Source organism: Chaetodon auriga, chromosome 16 (genome assembly GCF_051107435.1).
Source record: "Chaetodon auriga isolate fChaAug3 chromosome 16, fChaAug3.hap1, whole genome shotgun sequence".
In the NCBI taxonomy this organism is placed as follows: domain Eukaryota; kingdom Metazoa; phylum Chordata; class Actinopteri; order Chaetodontiformes; family Chaetodontidae; genus Chaetodon; species Chaetodon auriga.
This window is the reverse complement of record NC_135089.1, coordinates 9,245,386-9,257,986: the sequence shown is the minus strand read 5'-3', so window position 1 is coordinate 9,257,986 and position 12,601 is coordinate 9,245,386. Positions and strand designations below refer to the sequence as shown.

Sequence of the window (12,601 nt, the reverse complement as noted above, 5' to 3'; positions counted from 1 at the left end):
AGAGCAGTGATGAGAGTGCAGAGGGTCCCCAGCATGTTGTCAGTGTGTGCTGTAAACGTCCCTTACTGTCCAGCTGAGAGGTGAGCAGGGTTGGAGTGTGAGGAGAAGAGAGACTGAAGCTTATAAAGACACTGAGGAGAGGAGAAGAGGAGGAGGAGGAGGAGGAGGAGGAGGAGGAGTTTCAACACTCAACACTGGTTTCAGTCATGAATAAATGACAGGATTCATCTGTGTTCACTTATTATCTACAAATCAGTTTGTTCCAGTTTGTTTTGTTGTTGTTCTTGTTGTCTTTGCATGTCTGATGATGACCTTTACATCAGTGCTAATATTCTCAGGGTTGATACAAATGTTCTCTTTAAAGTGCTGTTTCATTTCAATGACATGAAGTAAAGATGATCAGATGCTAAATGTGACTTCATTGGATTTCAGAATTGTTTTCTCTCACAGTAGTTTATGACAATATGTTCAATAAACAGTGCTGAGTAACAATCAGAGTCAGCTGTAACGTGTACACAGGACTCTGGACATGTTTCAGTCCTGACTGTCTGTTGCAGTCTGTTCTGTCCTGTTTGGTGGTCGATCCAAACCAGACAGTGATGGATGAACAGAGTCCAGACTGGATGACTGCAGTGTGGAACTGGACCAGCAGCTCCTGAGGCAGGTTGAACTTCCTGACCTGACACAGGAAGTTCATCCTCTGCTGGGCCTTTGTGATGATTGTGGTGATGTTGGACGTGCACTTTGGGTTCTGGGAGATTGTGGATCCCAGAAACTTGAATGTTTCATATCAAACACAGTGTTGTTGATTATAATGACAGAGGACAGTGTTGGGGTCTTCAATTTAATCTCAGTGTCAGTATAATAATCATCACTGCATGTGCACCAGAGGACTTCTGTAAAATAGGATTTCTTACATTTAGAGAATTTAAATCAGAAACCAGAATATTTTGCAAATTTTCATTGTTGAAATCTTTTTTGATCATTACAAAGATAAAATAATGTGTTATTTCTGTAAACTGTAAGTTTAGAAACAGTGTTATAAATCATGACCTGTGGTTGCACATGTCAGGATTGTTTTTGTTTAGCAAATTAACACTAAATAAACACCTCTCAGGACTAATGAGTGACTCCAATAAAAGAGTAAAGAACTTCGAAAATATAATTTTCATGTTTCGGTGGGGAAGTTACAGAAAGCATTGGCTGCTTGTTGACTGCCAGTCAAGATCTGTGAGAGACTCAAAAAGCAGAAGTAGTTAGTGAGGAGGTTTTTGTCACAGTGTAAATCACTGTGATACAACTGCAGAAGCAGAGCTGTCCCATGTGTTACAGTAATAGACTGCTGAGTCTCCCTCCTCCACATTGTTGATAATCAAACGATAATCTGATTGTGACTGATGAGTAGATGTGAACTTTGGAGATGAGAAACCAGAGCCATAGGTGGGAGAACTATGGCTGTGATAAAACCTCAGCACATACTGAGGAACTCCTCCTGGAATCTGTTTGTACCATCGAGCAGCACTGTTAGTCACAGTGCCCAGGTTACAGTCCATGGTGGCTGTCTCTCCTGTCCTCAGCGTCACAACAGGAGGCTTCTGTGTCACCACCATCACACCACTCACACCTGGAAACAACAAGATGACATGAAGTCAAGAGAAACACACAGACTGATGAATCCAACATGAGCTCAAAGCTGCAGTAAGTCAGCCTCCTTACATGTTAGAGCAGTGATGAGAGTGCAGAGGGTCCCCAGCATGTTGTCAGTGTGTGCTGAGAATGGCCTTGGAACTTGGAAAGTGAGCTTCCTGCTGACAGATTAGAGGGTTTGGAGGATGAGGAGAGGAGGTGCTGGAGGAGCAATTTAAGACAACACTGAAACTGAGAGTGACTGACAGGAGGAGGAGCTTTGCTTCAATCTGCATGCTTTGGCACATTTCTTGCTCTCTTATCTTCCGTGAAGGGAAAAGTCTTTTCTGTCTCCATTATTGTCTCTGTAGACAATGTCTCCCCCCGACCCCAAAATATGACAACATGATGATTTGAAGAGGACTTTCTGCACTTTTATTGTCATAGATTTGTTTCTTTACTCACTTCTTAATAAAAGGGATTGAACTGAGTTCCCTCTGATTTCACAGAGAGCTGACACTTGACCTCTTCATTTACATGCAGCTATAAATAAGCAGAGGAGGCCTGCAGGTGCATCCTGGGGAGGAAGAGAGGGAGGAGCAGAGAGGTGATGCTTCACTGACGGAGGATAAATGTTCAGTTTCATTTGCTCATTTCATCTGATTTGTGTAACGTCTCAATGACTGCAAGCAACTAAAAACCAAAAAAAGGTGATTTTAATCTCTCTGTTGAGCTTTTATTTCAAATTAACTCCTAATAACAATGTAGCTTTCTGAAGAAAACACACTGAAGTAATAATCAGACAGAAATGTGTCTGTTATCTCTGTGTCCTGGATTCATGAGATGTGAGATGAACATGAGGAGAAAAAATAAAATCTACTGACAGTTACAACATTTTGATGAACGTTACTGTTTTAAATGATGTTTTCAAGAAAACAAATAAATACAAACACTTTTGTCGTCCACAGTTTGTTGTATGTTCACTTTTTATTGAATGAGTCTGGACAAACGCAGCAGTTGCAAAGCTGATACAACACCTCCACCTCACTGTCACAACATTTATTACAAGCATGCAGACACATCTTTTCTAACACGTCAACCTCGTCATGAGCAAACAGCACAAACAGTAAAGAAGCAGCTTTGAAATGCTCATTCTGCTCCTCTGCTATTCTTCAGTGGGACAGTGCGACTTGTCGATGTTTTTCTCTGAAGTCTGGGAGCCCAGAGACACTTTACACGTGTAAACCTTATCCATGTTCCAGTCTGACGTCTGGATGGCCAGAGAGCTGCTGATTCGGAAAGTCCGGTCCGCTTGCTGAACAGCGGTGCTGGTGGAGATCCCGCTGCTCACTGGACTCCCACCAGACAACCAGCTCACATCTGCAAAAGGCACAGACTGACTGGACAGACAGACCAGAGTGGCTTTGTTGGACTGGAGCTCAGCACGGGACGGAGGGAAGACTGTGAGGACAGGAGGAGGGAGGCTGGAGCCTGAAAACACACCAAGGACATTCATCAAATAACTCCAAATCCAATCACTGATACAAAGCACGACAGCAGCAGATTATTTCACTGTTTTCTTCAACAATACGACAAACACAGTGAAGAAGTGAAGCATTTTAAATGAGTGAAAACATTTTGAAATCATCACCTAAAATATGAGCACCCTTCCTGTTTCAAACAAAGTCTATCAGTTACAAACTTAGAAATATTTGGATTCATTCAGGATAATTTTTATGTTGAAAAAATTCATGAAGTCACTTTCTGTGTCTCACAAATGGCACGACAGTAAATCAGTGGTCGTTTAGCTGTTTTGCTGTTGTCTCTCTAATGATCCAGAAAAAAAAAAACTGTATTCATTCACATAAAGAAGAGCAAAAACTCCATAAAATTTGGAAGATTAGTAAGTAAATATTAATAAATTAAACTCAATAATTTGGTGTTGAGATGATAAAATAAATTACATTTGACAGATTATTTAGCATTTGGTTTTACAATGATACAAAAGTGTCATCAGTCTTGAAAACATAAAATAATTTTCTAGATTTTGTCCAAATGTTGAAATTGCTCAGCCATCAAAACACTTCAGAGTATTTGTAGATATCATTTAACACATTTTGATCATTAGCAGATCTTTACTTTGTCCTCAAAGACACAGTCTGGCATCAAAGCAGATGAAAAGAAGTCAAAGTGAAATTCACTCAACAACATGTTTGACTTTCTAAACAGTCAGCCTGATATGAATTGATGATTTTCACCGAATTTGACTCAGAAACAGAGAATCTGTCTTGTTTTGTGATCAGTTAAAAAGTACTTACTTGTCACAGTCAGCTTGGTGCCTTGTCCGAATACCACAGTGATTCAGTTTGTACACATGGCCGTACAAAAACCTCCTGACTCTCACTGATGAGGGGAGTGGAACTGAAACATCCTGTTGAGACCAACTTTCACTGTCAACATCTCGTTCACTTCATCAGTCTGCTTCTGTTCACAAACACTGCTGGACTTGAGGACTGATTCTCAGTCTTCTGCTGCATCCTTTTGTTTTCGTGCTGGACATGTTAAAAGTCCAGATATCATCAGTCAATTCAGTCCAATGTTAATGAGGAAAATCATTCAGACAATGCAGCTGAACCTGGTTGGATGTTATTGACTGCAGGGATGGGATAACAGTCATTTTCTGTTTAACTCGCTGCAGCCAAAAGTCGTCTTCAAACGATCAAATTCAACAAAAGCAGTTGATATAATGTCAGAGACATAATTACTCACAAAAATGGCTCCTGCTGTACTGAACTCATCAGGATGTGGATTTTGTCCTGTAACAGTGTTCACCCTGTGTTTGGCTGACATTGTTGGAGACCCACAGACCCACTGCTGTCTGTGCAAATATACTCAATATGTTCTTCTTATGACCTCATTAAAACTCAGTGTGTAGAAAAGTGAAAGATGTTTTGACACATGGTGACATTTCTGATGTTTGAGGTCAATTCAACGTCAGAGAGGTCAAACTCCCTGTTAGACCTCTGATGAACAGACTGTTATAAAACTCCAACAACATGAACTGATGGAGACTGATTTGATGTTTGGGAGGTGAAATGCTGCATAAAAAGTGCTGACAGCACCAATCACACAGATGGAGCTGATTCAAATCCATTGGATTTAATCTTGTTTCACAGACGGAGTCTCTGAGACCACAAACAGAGGTGATTCATCATTTCCACTGACTGTTCAATACAGATGTTTACCACATATATTTATCCCCAACAATAAGAGTGAAATTCTCTGTTTATCTTTGTTTATCAGTCGTTGGTGTTGATGGAACTGGTTTGTAGTTTCTTAAAGTCTCATGTAGGGTAGTTATAGAGAGCTCAATAGTTCATGTGTCAGGGACTCAGAAAGCAGAAGTAGTTAGTGAGGAGGTTTTTGTCACCGTGTAAATCACTGTGATACGTACTCATAGACAGATTTCTCCCATTTTAGACAGTAATAGACAGCAGTGTCTCCTGCCTCTGCCCTCTTAATGATGAACTGGTAATCTGTGTTTGATGAGGCTTTACAGTTGAATCTGTCTGAGGAGAATCCTGTTTCAAACTTGGGTGAACTGTCTGAATAGTAAAATCTCAAAACACACTGAGGAGCTTCACCAGGAACCTGTTTATGCCAACTGATATAATATCCATCATCTCTCTGAATGTTGCAGCTGAGAACAACCTCTTGTCCTGGAGAAACTGTGTGGACAGCAGGCGTCTGGGTCACCACTTTCACTGCATCAACATCTGTCAACAAACACAGAAAAATCCATGAGTGAAAGGTTTGTGTGTGAAAATCTGAGCTATAAAAGCAATGAGAAGAATATCTTACATGTTAGAGCAGTGATGAGAGTGCAGAGGGTCCCCAGCATGTTGTCAGTGTGTGCTGTAAACGTCCCTTACTGTCCAGCTGAGAGGTGAGCAGGGTTGGAGTGTGAGGAGAAGAGAGACTGAAGCTTATAAAGACACTGAGGAGAGGAGAAGAGGAGGAGGAGGAGGAGGTGGAGTTTCAACACTCAACACTGGTTTCAGTCATGAATAAATATCCACAAATCAGTTTGTTCCAGTTTGTTTTGTTGTTGTTCTTGTTGTCATTGCAGGTCTGATGATGACCTTTACATCAGTGCTAATATTCTCAGGGTTGATACAAATGTTCTCTTTAAAGTGCTGTTTCATTTCAATGACATGAAGTAAAGATGATCAGATGCTAAATGAGTCTTCATTGGATTTCAGAATTGTTCTCTCTCACAGTAGTTTATGACAATATGTTCAATAAACAGTGCTGAGTAACAATCAGAGTCAGCTGTAACGTGTACACAGGACTCTGGACATGTTTCAGTCCTGACTGTCTGTTGCAGTCTGTTCTGTCCTGTTTGGTGGTCGATCCAAACCAGACAGCGATGGATGAACAGAGTCCAGACTGGATGACTGCAGTGTGGAACTGGACCAGCAGCTCCTGAGGCAGGTTGAACTTCCTGACCTGACACAGGAAGTTCATCCTCTGCTGGGCCTTTGTGATGATTGTGGTGATGTTGGACGTGCACTTTGGGTTCTGGGAGATTGTTAACGACACCAGAGGACCAGCTGTCCATCCTCCCATCTGTATGAAGACTCATCAGCGTCATGTGGTCGATGGTTGTTGTGTCGTCTGCAGACTTCAGGAGTTTTACAGACGAGTGTCCTGAGGTGCAGTCGTTGGAGTAGAGGGGGAAGAGCAGTGGGGAGAGCACACATCCCTGAGGGACGCCACAGCAGGATGTGATTTTCTCCAGTCTCACCTGCTGCTTCCTGTTCGTCAGGAACTTTGTGATCTGACAGGTAGAAAATAAGAAGCTGGAGTAAACACAACTGTTTATCCCTTATCTCAGGTTGATCACACTTTGTAAATTGTCCTCTAACCAGCTTAGCATGATCCACATTAATAATGAGTCCTGTTATTATTTTCTAGGAAAAACATCATTCATTTGTGAATCTAAAATAGTATTTTCTGTAAACAGTGAGTTTTGTAACAGTGTAATAACTCATGACCTGCCTTTGCACATGTGAATATTGTTTATATTTAGCAAATGTTTGTGTGGGGAAGTTACAGAAAGCAGTGGCTGTTTGCTGACTGCCAGTCAAGACCTGTGAGTGACTCAGAAAGCAGAAGTATTCAGTGAGGAGGTTTTTGTCACAGTGTAAATCACTGTGATACAACTGCAGCAACAGAGTCGTCCCATGTTTCACAGTAATACACTGCTGAGTCTCCCTCCTCCACATTGCTGATGATCAAACGATAATCTGATTTTGACTGATGAGTAGATGTGAACTTTGGAGACGAGAAACCAGAGCCATAGCCGGGGTACCACCAGCTGTAATAAAAATGCAAGACAAGCTGAGGAGCTCCTCCTGGAATCTGTTTGTACCAGTGAGCTCCACTGTCAGTCACATTGCCCAGGTTACAGTCCATGGTGGCTGTCTCTCCTGTCCTCATCGTCACAACAGGAGGCTTCTGTGTCACCACCGTCACACCACTCACACCTGGAAACAACAAGATTACATGAAGTCGAGAGAAACACACAGACTGATGAATCCAACATGAGCTCAAAGCTGCAGTAAGTCAGCCTCCTTACATGTTAGAGCAGTGATGAGAGTGCAGAGGATCCCCAGCATGTTGTCAGTGTGTGCTGTAAACGTCCCTTACTGTCCAGCTGAGAGGTGAGCAGGGTTGGAGTGTGAGGAGAAGAGAGACTGAAGCTTATAAAGACAGTGAGGAGAGGAGAGGAGGAGGAGGAGGAGGAGGAGGAGGAGTTTACATCAGTGTTAATATTCTCAGGGGTGGTACAAATGTTCTTTTTAAGATGCTGTTTGAACAACAATAAACATCAAACAATGTCTGGAGTACAAAAAGTGCTGGAATAAGTATTAATTGATTAATGTAACAGGTTGCTTTATAACCATGAAGTGACAATATGCATGGATACATGTGTGTATGCAGCATGCTCAGGTTTGTATTTGATATGTATTTGTTTGAAAAATGTCTGTTGAAACTCTGAAATCCTTCATTTATAATTCAGGTTCTGTGGATGTTTAGTGTTTCAGGGTTATTGCACAGTGATTGTTTCTGACACCATGTGACTGATTTGACTCTTCATCAGTGATGGTCTGTGGGAAGAAACTGTTCTTGTGTCTGGTTGTTTTGGTGTACAGAGCTCTGTAGCGCCCACCAGAGGACAGAAGTGGGAACATGTTGTGTCCACTTTGGAAATGCAGGTTCAACAGTTTGTGTACAAATGTAACAACATCCAAATGAGTTTTTATGAAAATTGCAAACAGTTTAAAATCCATACTTTTGTGAACTCATGAAGTTCAGTTATTCCTGGTGTTTCCTGTGTTTTCTCCCTGACCTCGTGTCTCCTGTGCTCCCCTCTTTGTTTCTCTGTGTGTTTGTCTGTGGATGTGTTGTGGTCGGAGCTCTACTCTGCTCCTCACTTCCTGATTGCTGTTCAGCAGACACACCTGCTCCAAGCCGCTCACCTGCAGCCCGTCGACTCATCAACCCTGCACAACATCAACCCTGGTTCTTCAGCCACTCGTCTCCAGATTCTTCAGTTTGCTGAAGCTGCAGCCGAGTCGAGCTCTAGTTCTGTGATTGCTCGTGTTGTTTGTATCTGTGATTAATCCTGTGTTAACCTGTGTTCAGGTTCACTCATTCTCTGTGATTTCCGTCTGTCTGTCCTGCTCAGCATCTCACCAGTCCACTCTCCAGCCAACAGCTCAGCTCTCTGTGCCTGCTGTGCTTCTCCCTGCTCTGCCGTTCAGCTCTGCTCTGTCCACTGTCTGCCAGCCATTCACTCACCTGACACACTCCACCGTAAACTCCAGCTTAGCTCACCATCAATCCATCTCACCTTTCCCAAATCCTACATAAACTGTGTTGAACTATCACCAGCCTTTGTCTGAGTGCTGCTTTCATTTATTATTCATGATGGTGGAGTGTTTTTAATGGTGCATTATTATTATTATTAATATTATTTTTATTGTTATTATTATTGTGCAAGAATGGATGCAAAAAAGTCAGAAATATGGACTTGTCTTCAATTCAATTCTTGAGGGAAGAAACCAAATAAAAGCATTTAAATGTCTGAAAACAAATGATTGTAAATGGTGAGATGTTAAACTGAGCTTGTTCGTGGCTCTATTATCAGTGGACGTGTCAGAGTCAGAAAGCAGAAGTAGTTAGTGAGGAGGTTTTTGTCACAGTGTAAATCACTGTGATACAGCTACAGAAGCAGAGCTGTCCCATGTTTGACAGTAATAGACAGCAGAGTCTCCTGCCTCTGCCCTCTTAATGATGAACTGGTAATCTATGTCTGATGAGGCTTTTGAGTTGAATCGGTCTGAGGAGAATCCTGTTCCAAAGCTGGGTGAACTGCTCCCGTAGTAAAAACTCAGAACATGCTGAAGAGCTGCACCAGGAACCTGTTTATACCAATTGACGAAAGCACTATCATCTCTCTGAATGTTGCAGTCGAGAACAACCTCTTGTCCTGGAGAAACTGTGTGGACAGCAGGCGTCTGGGTCAGCACTTTCGCTGCATCAACATCTGTCAACAAACACAGAAAAATCCATGAGTGAAAGGTTTGTGTGTGAAAATCTGAGCTATGAAAGCAATGAGAAGAATATCTTACATGTTAGAGCAGTGATGAGAGTGCAGAGGGTCCCCAGCATGTTGTCAGTGTGTGCTGTAAACGTCCCTTACTGTCCAGCTGAGAGGTGAGCAGGGTTGGAGTGTGAGGAGAAGAGAGACTGAAGCTTATAAAGACACTGAGGAGAGGAGAAGAGGAGGAGGAGGAGGAGGAGGGGGAGGAGTTTACATCAGTGTTAATATTCTCAGAGGTGGTACAAATGTTCTTTTAAAGATGCTGTTTGAGTCAAAAGACAAAGAAATATCATCATCATCAGATGATGAATATGATGTTGCTGGATTTCAGATTGATGGTTTCTCACTGTTGTTTTTTACAGTATGAGCAGTAAAAAGTGTTCAGTAACAATCAGAATCAGCTTTAATGGCCAAGTATTTTTACACATGCAATGAATTTGGTTTTCTGCTGCTCTCAATTTACATACACAGAAATAGACAAACAGCTCAGGACAAAGCTGAGCAAAGGTCAACATAAACATTTAACTATATGAAAATAGAACAAACAAAACAATCTTTCTATCTATTAATCTACAACAATGTTGCTGGTCCACCAGACCCCCACAACATTTACTGAATAAAGAAAATATGAACACCTATGTTTCATCCATCTTTGATTGATGGAACATTTTCTATCTGGTCAAATTCAGGCATTCAGACGCTTAGTGAGTTAGATATTGAAAATGTATTTGGATCCTTCCAGCAGCTGCGCGACAAGTTTTCATTACCAAATTCACAGTTTTTTAGGTATCTGCAGATCCGTAGTTTTGTTCACAATCTTAATTCCTACTTTCCAGGTCTTCCTGAGGCCTCAGCACTTGATTCTTTTCTGTCTCCTCCTTCTTCTGCTGAGGGTGTGGTGTCACATTTATATAACCTTATTATCTCATTGCGCCCAGTTTCTCTACGCCGGCTAAGAACTCAGTGGGAAGACAACGTGGGGGAGATTTCTGAGGAGCATTGGATCTGATATTGCGTCGGGTTCTGTTACGCCCCAGTCTAGGGGAGCCAAGACGCAACATAAAAGAGTGACAGAAAAACAAACTTTGTCTCCAAATCAACAAATATTCTACGACCAAAACCAGGTTCAATGATAAACAATCAATTTATTGGTATTAACAAAAAGAGACCTGATGTACAGGTAAAAAAGGGCCACAGCCAAAACAAAACAAAATAGTGCTAACTATATACAGTGTTACAAACGACCAACCAAAACCTGAAGAAGATCCAAAACCCACCACCAGAAACCACACTACCAAATCTAACTCTACCACAATATACAACCGAGATCTGGGGACAAAGTTCTTTAGTTCAAAAACGCCAGAAACAAGGGAGCCACTGCTGTCAAGCCGAGTCCCCCGGCGAATGAGAAATCCCTGGTTTAAGAGAGCTGGATGCTGCAGCAGGGACCAATCGGAGAGCGACACCACTTGGCTTACGGAGGAGGGCAGGACCAGCACAGCTGCTCAAAAAAAAAGAAGAGCACACACTCACACACAAAAACACGAACCGGACAAAAAGACGCCACAGGACCACACAGGAACAAACACATAGCACAATACGGCCAGGGCCGTAACAGGTTCACACCTCATCTATCTGCTCGAGACATGGTCTGACCCAATGTAAAATTCAGCATCGCGTCCACTTCACCAAAGTCAGGCTGACTAAGATTTATGATGATGTTGATCCCAGGTGTGACAGATGTCGTCAGGCACCTGCTACCTATATCCATATGTTGTGGTCGTGCCCCTCATTACACACTTATTGGTTGGAAGTTTTTAATTCCATTTCAATATGTATCATAACTCCATTCAATAAACGAAAAAAAAGAGAGAAAAGAAAATATGAACACAGCACCAGGTGTGAATCCTGATTAACTGATTCTGGATGAAGGTGGAATGTTTTACTGGTTCACTTCTTCAATAAAAATATTATTATAAAAGAATGGATGCAACATACTTAGAAATATGTACATTCTTGGGCAAAGAAAACAAAATTGTATTTTTGAAAACAAATTATTGTACATGGTGGGATGTTACACTGGGCTTGTTTGTGGCTCTGTTATCAGTGGACATGTGTCAGAGACTCAGAAAGCAGAAGTATTTAGTGAAGAGGTTTTTGTCACAGAGTAAATCACTGTGATACAGCTGCAGTTGCAGAGGTGTCCCATGTTTTACAGTAATAGACTGCTGAGTCTCCCTCCTCCACATTGTTGATGATCAAACGATAATCTGATTTTGACTGATGAGTAGATGTGAACTTTGGAGACGAGAAGCCAGAGCCATAGCCAGGAGAGCCCCAGCTGTGATAAACATCTAAGACAAACTGAGGATCTCCTCCTGGAATCTGTTTGTACCATCGAGCAGCACTGTTAGTCACAGTGCCCAGGTTACAGTCCATGGTGGCTGTCTCTCCTGTCCTCAGCGCCACAACAGGAGGCTTCTGTGTCACCACCGTCACACCACTCACACCTGGAAACAACAAGATGACATGAAGTCAAGAGAAACACACAGACTGATGAATCCAACATGAGCTCAAAGCTGCAGTAAGTCAGCCTCCTTACATGTTAGAGCAGTGATGAGAGTGCAGAGGGTCCCCAGCATGTTGTCAGTGTGTGCTGAGAATGGCCTTGGAACTTGGAAAGTGAGCTTCCTGCTGACAGATTAGAGGGTTTGGAGGATGAGGAGAGGAGGTGCTGGAGGAGCAATTTAAGACAACACTGAAACTGAGAGTGACTGACAGGAGGAGGAGCTTTGCTTCAATCTGCATGCTTTGGCACATTTCTTGCTCTCTTATCTTCTGTGAAGGGAAAAGTCTTTTCTGTCTCCATTATTGTCTCTGTAGACAATGTCTCCCCCCGACCCCAAAATATGACAACATGATGATTTGAAGAGCACTTCCTGCACTTTTATTGTCATAGATTTGTGTCTTTGCTCACTTCTTAATAAAAGGGATTGAATTGAGTTCCCTCTGATTTCACAGAGAGCTGACACTTGACCTCTTCATTTACATGCAGCTATAAATAAGCAGAGGAGGCCTGCAGGTGCATCCTGGGAAGGAAGAGAGGGAGGAGCAGAGAGGTGATGCTTCACTGACGGAGGATAAACGTTCAGTTTCATTTGCTCATTTCATCCGGTTTTTCCTACGTCTTAACAACTGTAAGTGACTGAAACCAAAAAAGGTGATTTTAATCTCTCTGTTGAGCTTTTATTGCAAATTAACTCCTAATAACAATGTAGCTTTCTGAAGAAAACACACTGAAGT

At 42.0% G+C, this 12,601-nt stretch overlaps 1 protein-coding gene across 1 annotated transcript; it reads right to left on the bottom strand.

Annotated features, from left to right (window-relative positions):
- Positions 1-2,600: 2,600 nt before the first annotated feature.
- LOC143334115 (immunoglobulin lambda-1 light chain-like) lies at positions 2,601-11,940 on the bottom strand. The gene is made up of 4 exons (XM_076752657.1): positions 11,901-11,940; positions 11,490-11,808; positions 3,945-3,985; positions 2,601-3,117 (listed from the first exon to the last, which is right to left on the bottom strand). The coding sequence occupies exons 1-4, from the start codon at positions 11,938-11,940 to the stop codon at positions 2,792-2,794; spliced, it is 726 nt and encodes a 241-aa protein (XP_076608772.1). The 3' UTR covers positions 2,601-2,791.
- Positions 11,941-12,601: the final 661 nt, after the last annotated feature.